General features: G+C 31.8%; 1 protein-coding gene across 4 annotated transcripts in view; it reads left to right on the top strand.

Annotated features, from left to right (window-relative positions):
- The window catches only part of LOC143258612 (acetyl-CoA acetyltransferase A, mitochondrial-like), a 49,708-nt gene extending 31,744 nt beyond the window's left edge, over positions 1 to 17,964 (top strand). For all 4 annotated transcript variants that reach the window (XM_076517823.1, XM_076517825.1, XM_076517824.1 and 1 more), the window contains exons 7-13: positions 3,332 to 3,382; positions 3,811 to 3,912; positions 5,153 to 5,297; positions 9,788 to 9,901; positions 14,805 to 14,869; positions 16,060 to 16,217; positions 17,323 to 17,964. In XM_076517823.1, the coding sequence (XP_076373938.1) occupies positions 3,332 to 3,382; positions 3,811 to 3,912; positions 5,153 to 5,297; positions 9,788 to 9,901; positions 14,805 to 14,869; positions 16,060 to 16,217; positions 17,323 to 17,443 (756 nt within the window). In that variant the 3' untranslated portion in view covers positions 17,444 to 17,964. The remainder of the gene's footprint in view (positions 1 to 3,331; positions 3,383 to 3,810; positions 3,913 to 5,152; positions 5,298 to 9,787; positions 9,902 to 14,804; positions 14,870 to 16,059; positions 16,218 to 17,322) is intronic.
- The last annotated feature ends 2,526 nt before the right edge of the window (positions 17,965 to 20,490 follow it).

Here is a 20,490-nt window from a genome sequence, read left to right as displayed (position 1 = left end):
GCACCCTCTTTATCTCTATTTTCAAGTTAGGCACTTTTGTTTTGTACCAGATTGTTGTTGTTGTTTGTGTGTTTTTTTTTTTGGAAGGGGGGGCACTTCCATTTCTCGGGAGCCCAGGGTCATATCAAACATTTTGCCTAACTTCACTTACTTTTCCTTTTATTCCACTCACTCTATTTATCCCCATTCCTCCTCTGGTCAGTTATGGCCTCCTGAATGCTTGTAGTTCCCCATTGGTCCTTGAGGTACTGCATCTTACAGCTGGGGTGATTTTATGGTCACCCAGGAGGTTTGGGATTGGTGGTCTCTCTTGGAGTCCTCTTGCCCTTCCTTTCCTGCAAACTTCTGACAGTTCATTTGGCTCAGGTTCACTTCCTTCTGACAAACATGGACAGTAAGTTGTATTGTTCTCTGATTATTCACCTCTAGTTTTTTCCATCTTCAGCAGATGAACACTTAGTTAAATAATCTCTTATATTGGCCACTGGTCCTCCTGTATTGAGCCACAACTGTCAAATTATTGTGATGACTGTTATATTCTGGGTGCCCTGTATCTCATTTGTCACTGCCTGCATCAGGGACCTACCCTGATACAAGGTGTGCATTGATTCTTTCCATGGTAACTGCTCTAATTATTCTGCTCTGTTTATTCTGTGGAATCCTTTCCAATCTCACTATGCAGTTACTATTATGGTAGGATTGGCCAGTGGATTTTCTTGGCTTATATTTCCTTTCTCCAACTTGTTTTTTTTCATTTCATATTTACCACCTCATTTTGTCCATTAACTGCTTATTTCTATCATCTGTTGGAGGAATTCTCTGGTGTCAGTATGTGGACCATTCCCCATGTCATTATTGCTTATTATCTTCACTCACTGACTGTTTTTTTGTTCCAAGAGATTTTTGTTTTGTTCAGGATGTGATTTTATATCACATGTTGGACATTTTCTCTTTAAGTGGGTAAGTATTCCATTCATCTTTTTTTTCCTTTGCAGGAGCCTGTGTCATGTATTGAGATTCCACATAGTGGTGAGTGGTGTCTGACCAGGTATATTATTCTTAAATCTGCAATGAAAGACCTGTCCAAAAAGTCAATACATTTTAGTATAACTCATGCATGTCATAAAACACCCACATGATGGAGTGTTCTGCAAGACCACTGGTAGGTATGTCTCTTAATATTTTGCTTCATAAATATGTTCATCCTGGATCATCCATTTATGGACTCAACAAAGGTAACGTAGACAGAGGTTACAACCCATCTCTGAAAATTCTTTGGATTTGAGACTTATTCTGCCACAGACTAGATGCTACCAGGTGCTGGATGATGAACTCTGTCAATGTGATTGCTCAGCTTTTCAATAAGGTATCAAGGTCATTCATTACACTTTCTTTGATGCTTTAGTCCTCCAAACTCTCCAACACACTTTTATCCTCCTCCTTCTAGTGAAGTATGAAAGTCCTTAACACTTACTAGTTCCTAACCATTGAGGTGGTGGACCATAGAGGCCTGTCTTCCTGAATGTGCACAGTACCATTCAGTTGAGAGTAGGGTGGTGGCATTCTGTTTTTACAGATGGCATAAAACTCTTCCTACTGTGGTCCTGATGTACAATGGCAAATGCCTTCAGGTGTTGGATAATGCACATTCCCAGATATTGGAGCTTGCTCCTCTGGTGAGGAACCCTCCTTCCTACCATCTGCCAGATGCCTGTTCCCATTGGATCTGGCATTGGTTGGAACTGTGCCAGTCACATAAATCAATACATATGTTTGGATGGTTATTCTCTTCCTACTGCAGGTTGGACATTAAATTCCCAGTAACACCTGATTTTGCAGTCCCTCTTCCTACCATCCACTGGATGCTGGTTCTTGATAAATCTGGTATTGGTTGTAGTAAGAAGAGATACATGAATTCCTTCACATGTATAGCTGGGTATCCTCCTCTTATCATGGACTGGGTGAAAAATTCCAAATGCTTCTGGGATACAAACAGGAGTTACATACCCACCTGAGCTCTCCACCTACTTTCCTTCCATTGGATGTCAGTTTCCAATGAATCTGGTGTTGGTTGTGTTGGAGGTGTGTGCATGCAGTAGCTGGTTCCTAGCACAGTAGCTCCTCTTTCCTGCAAGTAACCTATTTGTAGAGGTGAAAGGTAGAGGACCCTCTTCTACAGACCCAATTTATAATTCCAAATGCCACAAGGTGTTAGTTCAGATTAAACTCTCATTCACAGTCTGGTTTGTCCTAATCACTCTGCATCAAGAGGTCCATTTATTTCTGCTCTTTTGGCAATATATTATTAACAGGCAAAGAGTATACCTGGCACAGAAGAGATGCAGTCCCCCACAGGTGTATTATTATTAACTTATTCTCACACCCCATGGTTTTCCTTTGAGTGCTTCTTAAAAGGGGGTCATCTTCTCATCTGTCCTTTGCTTGTTCAGTGTATGATTCTGGCTTTTTATGATAGGAAACAAGATATTATATTGAAAGTTAATTTTTTCTTAAACTTAAAATGTATATCCAATAGATACTTACATCATCTCATATTTCCCACCCATTCTCTTCACTTCTGGTGTGAATTGGAATGACCTGCCCAATCTTGAAGTGATTAAGGGCTGCAAGGTCAGAGAGTGTGCTAGTTTTGATAATGTCATGCTCCTACTGGTGGAGCTGTATGCATAATAATTTGCATGTTAGTATGCAGATATCTCAAGTTAATATACATGAACAAAAGCAGAAATATTAAGACTAGTGCTGAGCAACAATTTGTACTGATAGAAGGCAGTTTACGTTGAGTAAAGTTTTTTTCAGAAGAGGTAAACATCTGTCAAAAATACATTTTCAATTGAGGAAAATGTTAACTTCTCTGTGTCATATGATGCATTTTTGCTCTGAATTCTCTAACTTAGATTTCACATTCACAGTAATTCAGCTTACAGAATGACCAACCAATTATAAACATAAGCTATATGTAATTGCAAGAAAATTGTAAAATCTGAACTTGCCACCCTGTGGATTTCTAAAATATCAATAAATTTGTCAAACCCATTCATTGAAACCCCTCCCATTTGTCCTGTCTTTCAAGGCAAGTAGGCATGTGTAGATAGTTTACCTTTGATTCTTTGTCTGTGATTATTGTTATTCCACTCCAAACAACTAATGGAATTTTTAAACATATTTATATCTTACTTAGAAAGCTAAACAAATAATAATAATTTTGAGACAATAAGTTATACATATTGATATATTTTAGTGAATATATTTATGTGTATATTTACAAGCATGCAGCTATTGAAATGATCAATGTTTTTTTTTTCCTTAGGATGGATGCATGTATGACGGTCTAACTGATGTATACAATGGGGTATCAATGGTATGCTAAATTCTTTATAATTTGTTTGTATTACTAATATTAAAGTATGCACTTACTTAGGCAGTATTATTTTGGTATTTTTAAAATGGATTTATCATTAGAATGAACTTTATAATGTATTCAGATGTATAATTACAAAGTAATTATTGCTGATTTTTAATATTGAGTGAAAGGTAGAAAATGCTGCATTTTGATATTTCTGTAATACTGCAAATGTACGTGTCAATTGTCTTAATAGTGATCTAGAACTTGATGGTAAAAGTATTAAAAACAATCGTGCATTATGAGTTTTTCTACTTTTTCAATAAAGATAATTTGTAAAGCATAAGTAAACAAATTGCCATGAAAGTTTTGTAACTGTCAGTTGTAATAATTTTATTTCATTTTGTTCACTTCAATTTTTTTAAATAATTTCCTTCTTCAATTAGGGAGTTTGTAGTGAGAAAGCTGCCAAGGCTTACAACATCAGTCGACAAGAACAAGATGAATATGCTATAAGCAGTTATAAAAAATCTATAGCTGCTTTTGAGGTGTGTAGTACAATTAAAATTATGAATAAATTAATACATTAATGGTTTTTTAGACTATACTTTATGCTTCCATTTTAATAAAAAAAATTGTAGATTGAAAACCACAAAATAATAATTACTGGAATTGAAAATAAAAATCTGTTCTTAAATTTCATATTTGATAGAAGTATTATTCTTGAAACTTTCTAATATGAACACTAAACTGCTTTTAACAGGTCTTTTGTGAGCCAGTTGGGAACATTTTTGTTGAAAACAAATTTACTCAATCCAGTTTTTCTTAATTTGAACTGAACTTTATTAGACATTTTTATTGGCTAAAAAGAAGGGATAGAAGTGTTCATATGACACACAGAGGTATTCATGAACCATTTATAATGACCTAGGTAGATATTGTGCAGCAAGTCTAGTACAATATTAAGCACCTGGCTGCTTTCAAAGTGTTCCTATCTGCTCATCCCACTAATAACTATTATGATGTTTTGACAATTCCTACTTAATCACAGATGAAATTGTTCATATTTCAGGTGAAAGCTAAACATAAAAAATGGGATAACAGAAGCATAAAAATGGGAGCATTGTAACCCCTTGTACACTTCTTGCCTTACCTACTACTAGTTCATTAGTAATACAATGTTAACAAAAGGTTAATTTGATTATATTGGTACATAACTTAATCTGAGATCCAAAACAATACTTGCCTGTTTATATTTGTACAAAAAAAAAGTTTTGGGTAGACTTTAGTACTAGCTAGTTTGGACACTTGGAGATGCAGTTTTTGTTCAAAAATTATCATTCAACAAAGAAAACTTGCTTCTAAGTTATCTCAAAATATTCTTCTAAAATTACATCCTTTTGAGTTTCTGGATTGAACTTTTAATATTCAACAAATTGTAGTGTAAAGACAACCCCTTGTCTCCTGAGGGACATGTTAAAAGTATGTGAATTTTGTTACTGAATAGTTTATAATGTTGAAGTATTGTTACGTTTGTAATTAAATCCTCCATTTCTATCATATATTTTATACATTTAAATTACTTAGAAATGGAATGTAAGAAAATCTCATTGTAAATATAATCTTAAAATAATTTAAATGTAGGTACAACTTAACTTCTAGCCATAATAATTTTCAATGTAATTATTATTTTAAAATAATAGTGAGAAAGGTTTCATAATAAGTTTCTGGTTTAATTTAATGGGTGCAAATCTCGTTGAATTTACTTAAAATTAGTTTTGTGTTTAGGCTGGGGTGTTTGAAAAAGAGATTGTCCATGTTGTCATCCCAGGAAAAAAAGGAAAACCTGATACCAAAGTGAAACAGGATGAAGAATTTACCAATTGCAATATTGAAAAGCTTGGAAAATTACCTCCTGCATTTCAAAAAGATGGTAGCTTTCAAACCAGAACTTTTAATATTATTATAGTTGTTTCTTTTTGGTATTCAAATTCCTAATAACTACAAATTGGTAATAATATTTTGCAAACTTCTACGTAACAATTTCTAATATTGTTATGGTGAACTTGCAGTGTTCTTTATCACAAATTTGTTGCCATATAGGTAATATCTAAACAAAACCACTCTGTAAAAGTATATTGCTTAATCATGTACTTGAGTAAAAAGTAGAGCATTGTAACCCCTTGTACACTTCTTGCCTTACCTACTACTAGTTCATTGGTAATACAATGTTAACAAAAGGTTAATTTGATTATATTGGTACATAACTTAATCTAAGATCCAAAGCAATACTTGCCTGTTTATATTTGTACAACAAAAAGTTTTATCACAAAATGTTTTAAGTTTTCTCATATCATATTGGTACATTCTGTCTCTTTGTAAATTGCAATGGTCTTAACTGTTATTGGTTTAATTGTTGCTACATGTTTTCGAGAATTTCCTAGCCTTATTATTAGGCCTAAATGAGACTTTTATTATAAGTTTTTATTTCATCTGTTTGAACAATTCTTAGACATACATGAGAGTTTCAATTTAATTTAATGTGAGTATTATCATTAAAATAGCTTATGTTGCGTCAATGTTAAATTTAATTATTTTTTGAAGCGATAGTTTATTACAGATTTGTTTACATTACTGTCAGCAGATCATACTAAGTGTAGCTCACTAATTATGAATTGATGATTGTTATAATATTACATCATGTTACTATAACCTTCTAGGTTTTTCTCATTGTTTTAATTGAGTATTATTGCATCGTAATATCTTGTAGTGTGTACAATGTTCTACGCCTCTATTAGAATATGCACGTGTGTACAAAATATAGTTAGATAGATAGATAGTTGTAGACTGTCCACTTATGCATTCAGCTATAAAGAGCATATAGGGGTGATTTTTAAAGTGAAATTATCACAGATTCTATTGTAATAACAGAGCAAGAATGAGAATTCTTCTTGTCAAATTGTTGTTCTATAGTAACTGAACCAACCTGTGTGAACTTTAATTAAAAAGACAATTATTTAGGACTCTGGATATAACTGTAGTAACCAACAGTTATAGTGGTGATTTTAATGTGAAATTATCACATAGACTGTATTGTAATAACAGAGCAGGAATAATATTTTTTCTTGTCAAATTGTGTTCTAAAGTAACTGAACCAGTCTGTGTGGACTGTGACAAAAAAAAGAGAATTTTATAAAACTTTGGATACAAATGTAATAATTAACAGTATAAGGAACATTTGAATGTATATTTGACTTGCTTTAACATATTAGTTTAAAATAAGTAAAATTTGTGCTCTTTGTTTGCTGTTGAAATTTATCACTAACAAACCATAGGCATCTAGTGTAAAAAGTCTAGTCTAAACATGTATAAAAACCTGACAACAATTTTTCACATACAGTAGTTGAAATTGTTAATTAAATTTTCATACTAAAGAAAAACATATATGCTTGTTGCACACATTGCATTGTGTGATACGTATGCCCCAGTTATGGAATCATAGGTTAGTTTTTCTGATAGAATTTTGTTTTCGTAAACTGAAAATTAACGCCAAGATGAGACTTTGAACTCTGACATACTTTGTAGGATGCAGGTCTGGTTTTGAAAAGTAGGTGGAATATAATCACATGCTTAGGGTTACAAAATCAAGAAAACATTTTATATGGCCTTTGCTTTCAATGAAATTGATTAAACTCATGATTATTTAGAGCTCTGTAACTGCTTCCTAATCCGAACTGTTGTGTTGGATAGCATTTTAAAATTTTACCTTGGTTAATGCAATAGCTAGCACTGTTGGGCAAATTATTTTTCAAATTCATTCATTGAATTTCTAATGCTCAAGTCTTCATATCATAATCATTAATAGTAGAAACTGGCAGAACACTTGAACTATGCCAGTCATTTTTAAAATCTGAAATATGCTAACCATCATTGTGTCATTAAAAATGCCACCTTTAAAGTATTTTAAGTTAAGTATTTAATTTGTCACTTCTAACTGATATAATTCTACACAAGATGATGCTTAGACATTTTAAGAATGAACTTGTATAAGTTTCTGATAACTAGTTTTCCTATGGACTTTTATGTATTAGAAAAATGGGTTAATTTGTAAAAATCATAGTTTAACTTGGAATTATATATTTATTTTTTGAATAATTTTATCAACAGTAGACCTTCATGTCGTAATTTTACCTGGTGAACTTTCCATACAAAGCTACAAACTTTATGGAAATAAAAGTATTTGCTAGGTATAAAGTTCCTCAGGAGGTGAAACGTAACTTATTCTATCTTCAAAACTGTACTTCCTGAATACTGAAGAAATTGTTTTGCTCTGTTTGTTCTACCAGAATATACTGTTGGTAGAAAAACTGTCACTTGCACCATTGGATTGTATTTTATAAAGACTTGAATTAATCTTCTAAATTCCTTAGATACATATTTTTAAAATGATGTATTTAAATTCAGTTTCAGTCAAAATATAAAATTAAATGGATAAGACTGAGAAATATCAAAGTATTATAATATCTGATTATATGGAAACACTAAATACTCGTTTCTATAAAAAATAACAGGTATAAATCACTTTAGTTATGCAAGCTTTTAAAGTAATTTTTATGCTATATAAATGTTATTCCTTAATCTTGAAATTATTAAAATTTTTATACCATTCACTGCTAGTTGAATCCATTGGATCCATGTGTTGCATCATTTGCTGTGTAAAGAACTTAACAAAAAGAAATTGGGTATCACTTTCTAACTTTTAGACAAAACTTTATGAATTATTAATGTGATTCAATATTCTCTCTCTCTTTCATAGTAGACTGTAAAAAAATTGTTTTGAATTTCAACAAAGTAAAGGATAAGCTTAACTTCTCTCTCAGAATTTTATTGCTTTTGTCAAGTAGTATGTAAGGAAATTGTATCTTCAAGACTTGCCTGTGTTTAACCAAAAACATTGCTTAAACTTATTTGAAGATTTATAAATTTTTTTCTCTAGCTTATTTAGGTCTTAACTTTCAGGTTACCCTTTTAGATTTAATTTATTTAACATTTAAATCAAGTTATTTAAAGAACAAAAATTATAAATTTGCTCATCAATTTCTTCTGTATCAACTATAAAAACTACATTGGGAAACATGCAAGATTTTCTCTTTTGCTCAGTTATGATAGCTAACTGACCTTTCTTTTCATTCATCCAGGTTGAAAGTCACTTGCAATAATGTATTTCTCTTTTCATGCATTTAACAACAGTATTATGTTTATAGCTTTAGGAATAATTTCAAACCAATATACATAAATTGAGTAAATAATTACTTTGGAATTGTTTAAGTTTTCTCTCTGGCATTGCATGGTACCTGAAGGAATTAAAATTCTAATGAAATGTTCTTTTGCTGTTAGATATAAATAGAATTAGTTTTATTTAATTAGTTTTATTAGTTTTATTTTATTCTTTTGCTGTTAGGTATAAATAGAATTAGTTTTATTTAAGTCTTCCTGAATTTGAAACTCTTTACATTCTTGTAATTTTGTGTATTAAATTTTACTTTATTAATTTTTGTGATAAAAAAATCACTCCACTTTTTGAAAATATGTTGTATATATGGTCTGTGTTGCTTCTTTGCTTATTAATCTCTTAATAAGATAAAAAAATTTAAGATTATGTTTCCCATCTTGCTAACTTCATTACACAATACTGTAATATGATGACAAACGAATTTCTTGGTTTCTATGTAATGTTATGTTATAAGCTATAGTTTTAACGTAATAATTAAAATCTAGAAAATTCCAGAATGTTTAGGAATATTAGTGTTCAAGAGATTTTATGATGTGTGTAGAAACTTAAACTACAGATATAAATACAAGTAGGCAATTATTTCTGAAAGAATGAATAATGAGTGTTTTCAATTGGTAGTATCGATCATTGAGTGCACTCTTGTGTAGTGTGATTCATATTGAGTGAGTGTGTAGGCCAGTGGTATTGACTATGTATATTCAGTTGCTCAATCAAATAACTGTGAAATTGTACAAGTAAGTTTACTTGCACATTAGTTCTAATACCATTAACATGTTTGAATGTCATTTGTGAATTTAGGTCTACAACTATGTATAAGTAAAAGCAGCCTATAGGAAATGTAAAGGAAGACATAAGCTAATTTGCTATCATTACATGAACTGGAAGTAAAATTATTTTCTTTTAAGTTTGCATGTTGGGCATAAAGTGACATTTTTAGAAAAATAAAAACAAATAAAGTTTGGTTTTTGGATGTTGCCAATAATTTTAGTGTGTTTTGTATTTAATAACTGATTTTTTTTAACTAGACTGATACTTTGTACAAGTTTTTTTTAGTAACAAGAAAACTGTCTTAAAGGAGTAGTAATTACTTTCCATTTCTTAAAGCCTTTGAATAAATTATTTTTTGATAGGGACCATAACTTTAGCTAATTCAGGTAAATTAAGTGATGGAGGAGCTGCCTGTGTTCTAATGACTGAACAAGCTATGGAAAAGTTTAAAGTTAAGCCTCTTGCAAAAATAATCGGTAAGCACAAGATCAGTTCTTTCATTCAATTTATTAGTTTCTAATTTTTGTTCCAGATATATTTCTAATATTGTCATAATTGAAATAATATAGATGAAGAATAATATTGTGAATGACATTTTTGATTCATTAAAAAAGAATTTCATACAGTTTATTACTATTATTATTGAAATGAAACATTACATTTTCTAAACCCTGTACTTTTATTGTGTGGGTATAGCCTTGTAAATATTGTTGTGTCAGATTTTATACAATACTAAAAAGTTTAAAAATGTATACATAAAATGTTGGAATGAAAGTGGTAAATGGTAATGAAATTTGTGTATTACAAGTTTTGTTTGAATTTTATTTAATTGACAGCATTTATTAATGTAACTGCAGTAAATATAAATAGCTAAGTATATTTGTATGTAGTGGATAGAAATTAACACTAAAGCATATTCAGCTATTGTTTACAAAACATGAAAAAGTAAATAAATTATCAAAATGAAATTTCGTTTTCCATCTCTGATCTTAGGCCTTAAATAAAAATGCATCAATGTAATTCTGAATAGGTATAATCTCCCTGCACCCAAACCTATTATGACCATGGTTTGCCCTCTAAGCCTTGTTAAAAAAAATTTTCACTAACATGAACTTGTCTTTTATACTTCTCCATTTTATGTCATTTCATATCATGTGACTACCCTCCACCAATCATAATACATCATCTATACTACCATAGCTATCGTCCTGTACTGTTCTAACACAATCCCCATTTCATCATTTGGCATTCTGGTACATAGATGTATGTTTTAACTCATTCTTCATATGACTGTAAAATTTTGATTCCGTTTTGGTCACAACTTTTTATTAGTTTCAACTTCTTGTATTTGGTTTCCATTAATTTTACTCTCATGTTTTAGAAATATTTCTGTTTTCTGCTTTCTAATTTCTTAATATGAATTAAAGATTTAATATGGCAAATGATAAAATTCCCATGTCAGTACACAGTTGCTCTGATACGAGTTCCAAATTCTCACAGTCGACGATGTTTACTGGGGAAGCACACACTTTAATTCATGAGGAGTTTGTGTCATGTATTTGACTAACAATTTCATACCTTGAGATTATGATGTTTTGTGAAGAAGGATATAACTATTGTACAGAAATTTCTTTCTATAGCACTTTCGTGTTACCATGCCTCCATTTTATCTGCTGGGAAAGATATTCTTCTTTTTTTTCCCTGGAGATCTATGGTAAGATTTTTAGTGTGCATTCATCACCCCAGTAGGTGTACCCATGTTAAATGTATGCTTGTGTGGATGGACCTGATTTCTGCACTTAATAATTTAGGTTTTTCATGTCTTCCCTGCTTAGTATTTGGTAAGTTAGGTTTTTATAATTCTTTGACCGTGCAAATTACTTTAGCCAAAATTTTTGCTTAGAGTTTGTTTACTACTTTCTTTTTGTTTGAATTTTGGTATACTCACTGGCAGTGCATGATTATGACTATTTTGGTAATTTTACCTTTTGCTAATTTTGTAGGTGTGTTGGTTTGTTTTGTTTACTTATTTTCTCTGCTTGTGTTATTTAGTTTGTAAGTTCCTTTTTCTTTACTAACTGGAGATTGGATTTCAGTGAAACTTGTTACTATTAACTAGGTGCAATTTTTTCTTATTTTATTTTGGTTAGGTTTTACTTTTATGTCCTTTGTCTTATAGGTTCTTTTAGTGGACTTGTATGTTTGACATTTAAGTATTTTATATTCTAAGTTTCTTTAGTAGTTTTGTACTTTATGGGTCACTTATTATTTTCTGTTTTATGTCAAATTTCATAGTTTTGCAGTTTTGTTATTTTTTTGTACTTTGCAGATTCTACAAATTCTTAAGTTTTGTTATTTCATTAGTATTGAGTACTTTCTCTAAATATGTTAAATTTGTATCTTTTTGATTACACTTCATGACAGTTCCATAAGTTCTATCTGAAGGTTTTTGCCTTCAGTTCCATTCCCCCTCTATCCACTTTCCTCCTCCTTAAGATCACATCTCATTCTGTCATCTTATCTAGTTTATTTGAGACCTCCTACACAGAAGAGATATCATTTAGGTGATGCACACTTAACCAGGATTTTACTCCTGTCTGTGTACTGCCTGCATACCTATCTGGAGACATCTAGTTACACCACAGAGTCCTACTTCTCATTTCAGTGGGCTTTTTCTCCAGGAATTTGAATTACCTAGTTCATCGTGATGGTTCTGTGTCTTCGTATTCCAGTTGCTGCAGCGTTATTTTCTTTGGTTCATCCACAAAGGTTCTGTCTTTTGTTACTGAGGGTTGCTGTTTGATTCTTCTTCAACTCCGTATGTATTTTGTCAAGTGGTATGCTCCTTTACAAATCACCTTCTCTTGCTGGATTTTCAGACTCACCATTAGATAGATAACTGGTGATTGCTTTCCCCTTCTTATGTCCAGTCATTCACTCACACCCACTCACTTCTTTGAAAGCTACTCAGATGGGGTTTTTCATCAAGTTGAAGAAGTGCTTTACTACCCCCACACAATATCTTATTCATTTGGGGATCAGGGCTGACCTTACTTGATGGCTTGATAGGGACTTGACCACAGTGGAGTTCCCATTCTTTCAGTTTATTCTCAGTTTCATCTGTTCACAGATATTTCCCTCATAGGTTGAGAGCTTTCTTCAATTCTCAAAAGATTTTGGGTAAGTGGTCAGTCAAGGAGACTACTCTCTGTATCAACATCCTAGAACCTTTGATAGTTCATCAGGCTCTGTATCATTTCTTTCCATTTCTTCAAGGGTGGGTGGTTATGGTTACTTCAGACAATTCTACTGTAATCAGCTATATCACCAAGCAAGGAGGAATCAAATTCAGATCTCTTTGCTTTCAGATTTTAGATCTCTTGTACTAGGCCAATGACCATGACATAACATGACAGTTCTAACATGTCATGTTCCCAGAATTATGACTCTTGGGGCCAATTACTTATCCCATCCCAACCAAGTTCTCCTCACAGGATGGTCCCTTCATCCTTAAGTATTTATGTGGGTGTGCCAAACTTCCTTTTGTTCTCCAGTTCCTCATTCTTCAGCTACGGGTGTGGATGCTTTCAGTCAAGATTGGAAAGGTCTTCACCAATGTCTACCATCCAATCGCACTTCTCTTATCCAGATCACTTGTTATTTTCTGCCATTTGCTCCATGTTGGGTACCTCAGATATGGCTCCTTTTGCTCTGGCTGATATGTGGACAACTCCCACAACATTTGTGGCACTAAATTTGTGTATTTCTATAATGCTCACTGTTGAGGTGTGGTGTTTCTGTAAGACCTCCAAGTGCTTTTGTGTGTATGTGTATTATATTTATCATTCTTTCATACATAAAAGACTATCACTCATGGACCTCATGAGTAAAGCAGATGGATATTTTGCCCACCTACACTGGCCCATGACTCTTATAATTAAGATCTTTCTGCTTTTCAAAATAGGGAATCACATAGTATTCTGGATTCCAGGTGCTTCCCCTGGATGTTTTTGCTTGGATTTACCCTTCTTGTTGATCACAAAATAAATATCTTAATGCAAGGTGCTTCCACTGGATATTTTCTGCCAGGATTAACCATACTTTACATAATCTACTGTATCTCCAAGTGCTTCCACTGAATTATTTTGCCTGGACAGACTGCACCTGTGGATTTCTGTATCTTATGCAAGGAGCTTCCTCCACTGAATGTTTTCTGCCCAAATGAATTGCACCTGGCATATTCCAAGGTGCTTTCCCTGCATGGTTTTGCCCTAGTGGACTGACTGCACTTGGCTTAATCCTATGCATCTAACAAGATTCTCCCTGGATTTTGCCCTAGTGAATGGCATTTTTTGATCTATGCATCTTATTTAAGGCACTTCCACTGGCTGTTTTCTACCTGGATGGATTGCACTGGGTATACTTCCAATGTATCTCAAGGCAGTTCCATCTGGGCAAAACCATCCAGTGAAACTGCCTTGAGATATATTTGTTCAAATGGACCATGATTAGTATAATCCAGCATATCTTAAGGTGCTTATCCTGAATGTTTTTGCCTAGGCAGACTGCACATGGCCTGTTCATATACAAGTTGTGGTCCTTTAGTCCTGGCAACGTATACTTAAATCACATTTTTAAGCACCTTATTGTGACAAACTATTACTAACTTGCCACATATATGGAGTGGATGTTTTAGCTGGTTTGACAGCAATTGACATGCTCTAGTGTGCTCTAAGCCCCTACCCTTGGCACATATTTCTTTGAAATCATTATTGATCACACACTAATTATTGTGTTTTTCCACACTGTCCTGTTTCATGTCATAGTTGTACTGCACTTCTCTGTAGAACAGTACTCTACGTATCCATTGTGAGGCTATAGTTCCTTCCTGTTACATTCCACCCTGTATGTATTACTGTGTTTATTACTAGGCAAAGAGCATACCTGTTCCATAAGCAGTGCTACACCCCACAGGTGTGCCTTCTTTGCTTATTCTTGCATACCTGTTCTTTCAAAGCAGTTGCTCTGTGCTTAATTGAAAACTATAAGTCCTTCTTAGGCCACTCCACCTTTGAATTGTGGGATTCTAGCTTTGGGTGAAAAGAGGGGGTACTGTTTTGAAAGTTAGCCTTTTCTTACACTGAAAATGTATTTCTAATGGGTACTTACCTCCTTTCACCCACATCTCACCCTTTCTCCCCACTGATTACTGGTGTTTCCAGTTTGTACCTGCCAATTCTTGAAAGTGAGGATTGTGCTAGAATAGTAGAGGGAGCTAGCTAAGGTAGTATAGATGGCTTCATCTTTATCTAGTTTTGTGCTTATTCAGTTGGAATATGTTTGCCAAATGTGTGGATAAAATATTTTTCTTTTCTTAAGGCTTTGCTGATGCTGCTGTTGATCCTATGGACTTTCCAGTCGCTCCAGCTCAGGCTGTACATAAGGTTTGTAATATTTGTTTAAAATATGATTTTTAATACATTCATAATTACAGAATAAAGTTGGAAGATACAAATTTGTCACCTTTTGGCATGAATTATATAAAAAAGTCCTTAACTTCATTTTTCAAGATATTAATTTAATTTCAAATATTCAGCTTCATATGAAGAGTATTTTCAACCAATCACAGTGAATTGTAAAAGCTATAACTACAGTATGTTTGTTATTTTTAAGTAACTAATATTTTACTGCATAACCTGTTGTAACCATCTATCATATATCTTGCTGCTTTGAAATTTTTTCTAAGAGATTAATTAAATTTCAAGATTATTACTGGTTTCTTCATAAAAGTAAGACTATATCTTAATTTAATATTCCCCAAAACATAATTTTGCATAACAATACAACCTTTAAACACATTTTGTTTGCTGGCACAATTTTGTGGTTTACTGAAACTAGCAGTTTATAATTTGTTTGTTTTTTTTCAAAAAATCATTTTAAAAAACATCTATGTTGTGTAGATCACTATTACTTTTGTTTTAAAAAACAACAATGAAAATTACTTTACATTATTTCATACACTTGAAAATAGACCCATTAACTATAGAGTAGTTCTGAATTTCTCAGAATAATTGAATTTGAGAAAGAAAGAAAGGTTCAATGTGGTATAAAAACACAAATGAACAATCTTTATCATATCTTAAATATGATGTGTGTACTGGTTTGATGATAAACTGTCACTTTTACTAGGTCGTAAACAAATTCTACCTAGCTGACTTGGCCAATGTTATTTATTGTACTGTTTAAATCTGACTTCACTTACTTCCAGGGCAACATCAGACTTGCTCAAAACGACTATCAGTATTCATATGGCTAGTCACTCTCATTAAATCTTAATGGGATTTATAGAGGTGTTACCTCATCTACTGCTGGATGATGTTGCTTTTAACACCCTTGTGCAATGTATTCAGGATAACTGAATTTTTTTATATAATACTATTGTAAAATAAAAAGGCCAAAAGTACACACTATGTTTCTATAAAACAAAAGACAGTTGCCAAAATGAATGTAGAACTTAGTAATTGGGTCCTGGACAAAAACCTTATTAGTTAATTAGTGTTCTGTTACCTAGTTTTTTTTTCATTTTCAATGCAGCTTATAACTGAACACAATCTCTGTCTATTTGTTATTTTAGCTTCTTGCTACAGCAGGAATTAAAACAGAAGATGTTGCTCTGTGGGAGATTAATGAAGCTTTCAGTGTTGTTGCTATAGTAAATATCAAGCTGTTAGGCCTCAACCCTGCAAAGGTCAACCCAAATGGTGGTTCAGTAAGCTTGGGACATCCTTTTGGGTATGTAACTGACCTTTTTTTTATTTCAGTTTTAACCTGAGTTAGATAATTGAAATTTAAAAAAATTATATAAATAACATTCAGAGATGACTTTAATAAAAGGATGACTTGAAAAAATATACTTGTTTAAATAATGTAAAATATGAAGGACAGAGGAAAGTGGAATCAAGAAAATGATAGGGCCAGCTACAATATTCTAGTTAATATTGCTTCAAGTTAGCCCTTTACTGTTGATTAGAATCATATGCAGAGGTCAGAAATACAAGAGCTATCATAATTAGACACTATATATACTCACATGTTCCATTCAAAAATGGTGTATTATATCAATAAAAATATAACAATGCTGTCTATTCTTGATGATGAGAAATCCACTTGAAATAAAAATGTATCTCAGAACAGCTGGTATGGGTATTAATACTTTTATTGATAACCTGAAGATAACCAAGGAATGTCAAAACACTGTTCTCTGCTTATCAATAAAAGTGTTAATACCCATACTAGTAGTACTGTCTATTGTATATCCATGTAGCTACTTTGCAAGATACAGATGGATCTTCACCAAAATTTGGTGTTGTGGTTCATTAAGTCCATGTGGAGAGGGGGCTTGGCACATTTTCCATTTTGTGGTTTTTATGGGAGTTTGCCTTTTACCACTACTTCACCCTCTGTAGATGGATATTCACCAGATTTGGTATGAAGATTCACTGGCTTCATGGAGAAATACATACAAATCTTAATTTTGCATTTTGTGGTTTTTATGGCCATTTTTGTGATTTTTTTACTACAACTTCACCTGCAGTGGATGGAGTTTTCACCAACTATGTTTGGGGAGATGCATAAAAATGTACAGTTTAACACTTTGTGTTTTACCGTTTTTCTGGTGTTTTTTTTACATTTTTACAATTATATGTAAGAGAAGCAACTTCTCATTTCCTAAAGTAACATTTCATTAATCACAAATTTACATAACTTCTGGGTACTCCAGCTAGTGAAGAAATATGTTGTTTTTTGCCATGTTTATAAGAGTAGTCCATTCTAAGTAATTTGTGTAAATATTCTTTTGTTTATTTGATCATAATTATTATTATTATTATACACACAGAATGTCTGGTGCCCGACTTGTTAATTGTCTTGCCTTGAACCTGAAACCTGGAGAATATGGTGTGGCAACTGTGTGCAATGGTGGTGGTGGTGCTGGTGCCATGTTGGTGCAGAAATTGTAAGTGGACTTTAAGAAAGAAGAGTAGTGCCATTGAAAAGTATAAAAATGAATAAAATGTTTCATTTTAACTTACATAAAAAAGAATTAAAAAGAATAGAAGAATGTATTGCATGTCACAGAACTATGTTTAATATTATTTTTTCCTTAAATTTAAATTTAAAACATTGGAGTTAATTTAAAAGTTAAGAATGAAATTACATTTAAAACATAAGTTTAAAACTTTATCCAATTCTTCTGTAATACAACCAGTGTTTGAAACATCCTAAAAATATGATTTCCTTCCTGACATAATATTCAGGTTTTATGTGACATTGAGTGAGTTTTATGAATCATTACCTTGTTATAAAGTGATTTAAAAATAATTGTTTGAGTACAAATAATGCAAAATATTGCATTAACATCTGTTTATTAAGATGAAATTAACAGCTAAATCTTTGATATAAAATAAAATGCAAAAAAGAAAAGTTTATAACAAATGGAGCACTCCTGTACAACAGAAAATAAAGATATTTTTCTATTGTATATGCATTTGTTTTATACGTTTGCTTTATAAATCACCTTGCATAAGATTTTTAGTTAACTTAAAATGAACTTGATAAAAATTTCTAAGTAAATATTTAGGTTTTAAAAATTAAAACTTTAGTCATCATATTCAAAAAAACTTCCTCAGCTTCTATATAAATATATAAATGATGCATTTTATTTTTACAATATTTTCTTTTACACAAAATTGTTACATTATTTTTCCAATACCATAAATGACTTTCCCAATTTTTTTTTCACAAGACTAAAGGTCAAAGTTATGGTTTTATAAGAATATTCATTATGAATAACAAAAAAAGAAATTGTTTTAGTTAGCATCAACACAATAAAATGTAAAGATTATGTCATTGTAAAAGAAGCAACAGTTTTTAAATTGGAAATAGTCTACAAACCAAACTTTTTCAGTGGAGACAGTTTCACCAAATATACTGTTTTAATAACTTAAAAGGTGATTAACTAGAAAAATTAACAAGATTCACACATTGTGTTAAATAAAACTACACATAGACAGCCCCAAATGTTCATGTTTAAAACTTAGCAGTATCTTGATTAAAATAGTTAACATTCAGTCATAAATTTATGAACAATATTCTGTTTAAGTTTATAATATTTCAACTTTATTTTTATTGTTAATTGTTGAGCATTTCACTATTTTAATATCAATAAAGATACTGATGTCAGTACTACTTCCATGAGATAGGAGGAAGTTTTAATTAAAAGGAACATTTAAACCATTATATGACAAAATCTGTGTGTCTGCTGATAAAATTGTCACCAAACAAGGTATGTACTGTGGTGCTACCTTGATGCAAAACAAGATTTTGAATTATTTTTCCTTTACTGGCCCTCATTGTCATCCTTAAGTCATAATTGATAACCTCCTCAGAGGTGTTAGGAATCTTCCAACTATCAGACTAACTCCCACCCCAATGTCAAACTTGCCAGCAACTAAGGAAAATCAGACAAGATTTGGTATTTATATGCTTGAATCCACATCATCTCAACTACTAATGCCTTTTCCTGTCTGCAGTCAGTTGTGGGAAGGCAGTTCTTCATAATATTTTGAAATATCCTTAAAGTAGAATTAGACCACCTTAAATTTATAGAATGTAAAACTCAAACCTCTACCTCCTTTTTTTATGATATTATAAGATATAAAAAACAAAAGTATTCTTATAAAAATAAACCACCCTATATTGTAACAAAATTTCCAACCTCACATTAGACTGTTTGCTGTAAACTGATATTAAAAATTGGGATAATTCTTTATTTGTAATCAAGCTTATCAACATAATCAGAAATAGCTAACTCTGTCACCATTCAAGTACATACAAAATATAATTCGTTGTATTGTATAACGAAATCTCATATATTTCACATGTTGCTTATTTACTTACTTTTAAGTTCAGTAATATACAAGAACACTAGCTAAAGTATGGTGAACATTAAATAGATGTAGAAAATATAATGATGTAAAGTCTGAACAATTTATTTTCAATATTAATATATAGGTAGCTATAATATATTATTATTAACTTGTTCAACTTTTGTTTTAATAAAAAAAATTTATCTCACATTGATTACCCTCTCCCCCTTAATAAAAGCCTGTGTTCTACACTTAAAGCGTTATTTGTTTTAACAAACACCGCTGAAGAGAGACAAGTTTCTGAGCACCCCTGGTTGTCTCGCAAGCTCTTCAGGGCTTATGAGATTTAAAACTCAGTAAACGGCTGCCAAGTACGATTGGATTGGACTTAACAAACATCAAAGGTCAAAAGCTTTTAAAAACTATTCGTCGTCCTCTGTAGCTTAAAGAGACCAAATGTGTAGACTATAATAACTGTTACTGTAAAATCATTTCGTAGCCGAAAATTATATTTTTTAGTCTGTGCAAATTATAAAATGAGATAATTAAACTGGACTTTTGGTAGATTGTTAATTAACATTAATAAACTATATAAAATTTTACATGAAGTGTTAATATGAACATAATTTATACGAAAGTTAATACAGTAAAACTACAAACTATTGTGTTTATAATTGTGTTTATTGTGAACCTGACGATGACCGAAGAAGGTCGAAACGTTGTTCGCTCTTCTATGTAAAAGTGTTTTCTCAGCCCAAACGAGCCGTTTTTGCATATAAATTTTCTCAACAAGTGGGTTTCTCGTCATCACTGATTATTGTGTTTATAGTACGCATAGTAGCAGCATATTTGGCTATGAGGAAACGCGAATTTTACACAAGAAAACATTGAATTGTATAATTCATTTTACTAAAAAATATTTGAAATAATAACTTAAAGTTTAATTAATGATTCTTATGTTCATTTGAAAAAGTTATAAGTTTAAATGAAATATACAGAAATAAAATTCCTACTTTGTAGAAACGACAGTTATTGAGTTTAGGGCTATAAGCGAACAACGTTAAGAAGTATTGTTTCAAGAACTTTTTATTACGTTAAATTAATAATAGTTTTACATTAAAGTAAATCTAGATATTGTT

This window comes from Tachypleus tridentatus, chromosome 8, assembly GCF_004210375.1.
Source record: "Tachypleus tridentatus isolate NWPU-2018 chromosome 8, ASM421037v1, whole genome shotgun sequence".
NCBI classification, from domain to species: domain Eukaryota; kingdom Metazoa; phylum Arthropoda; class Merostomata; order Xiphosura; family Limulidae; genus Tachypleus; species Tachypleus tridentatus.
This window is presented reverse-complemented; position numbering and strand designations above follow the sequence as displayed.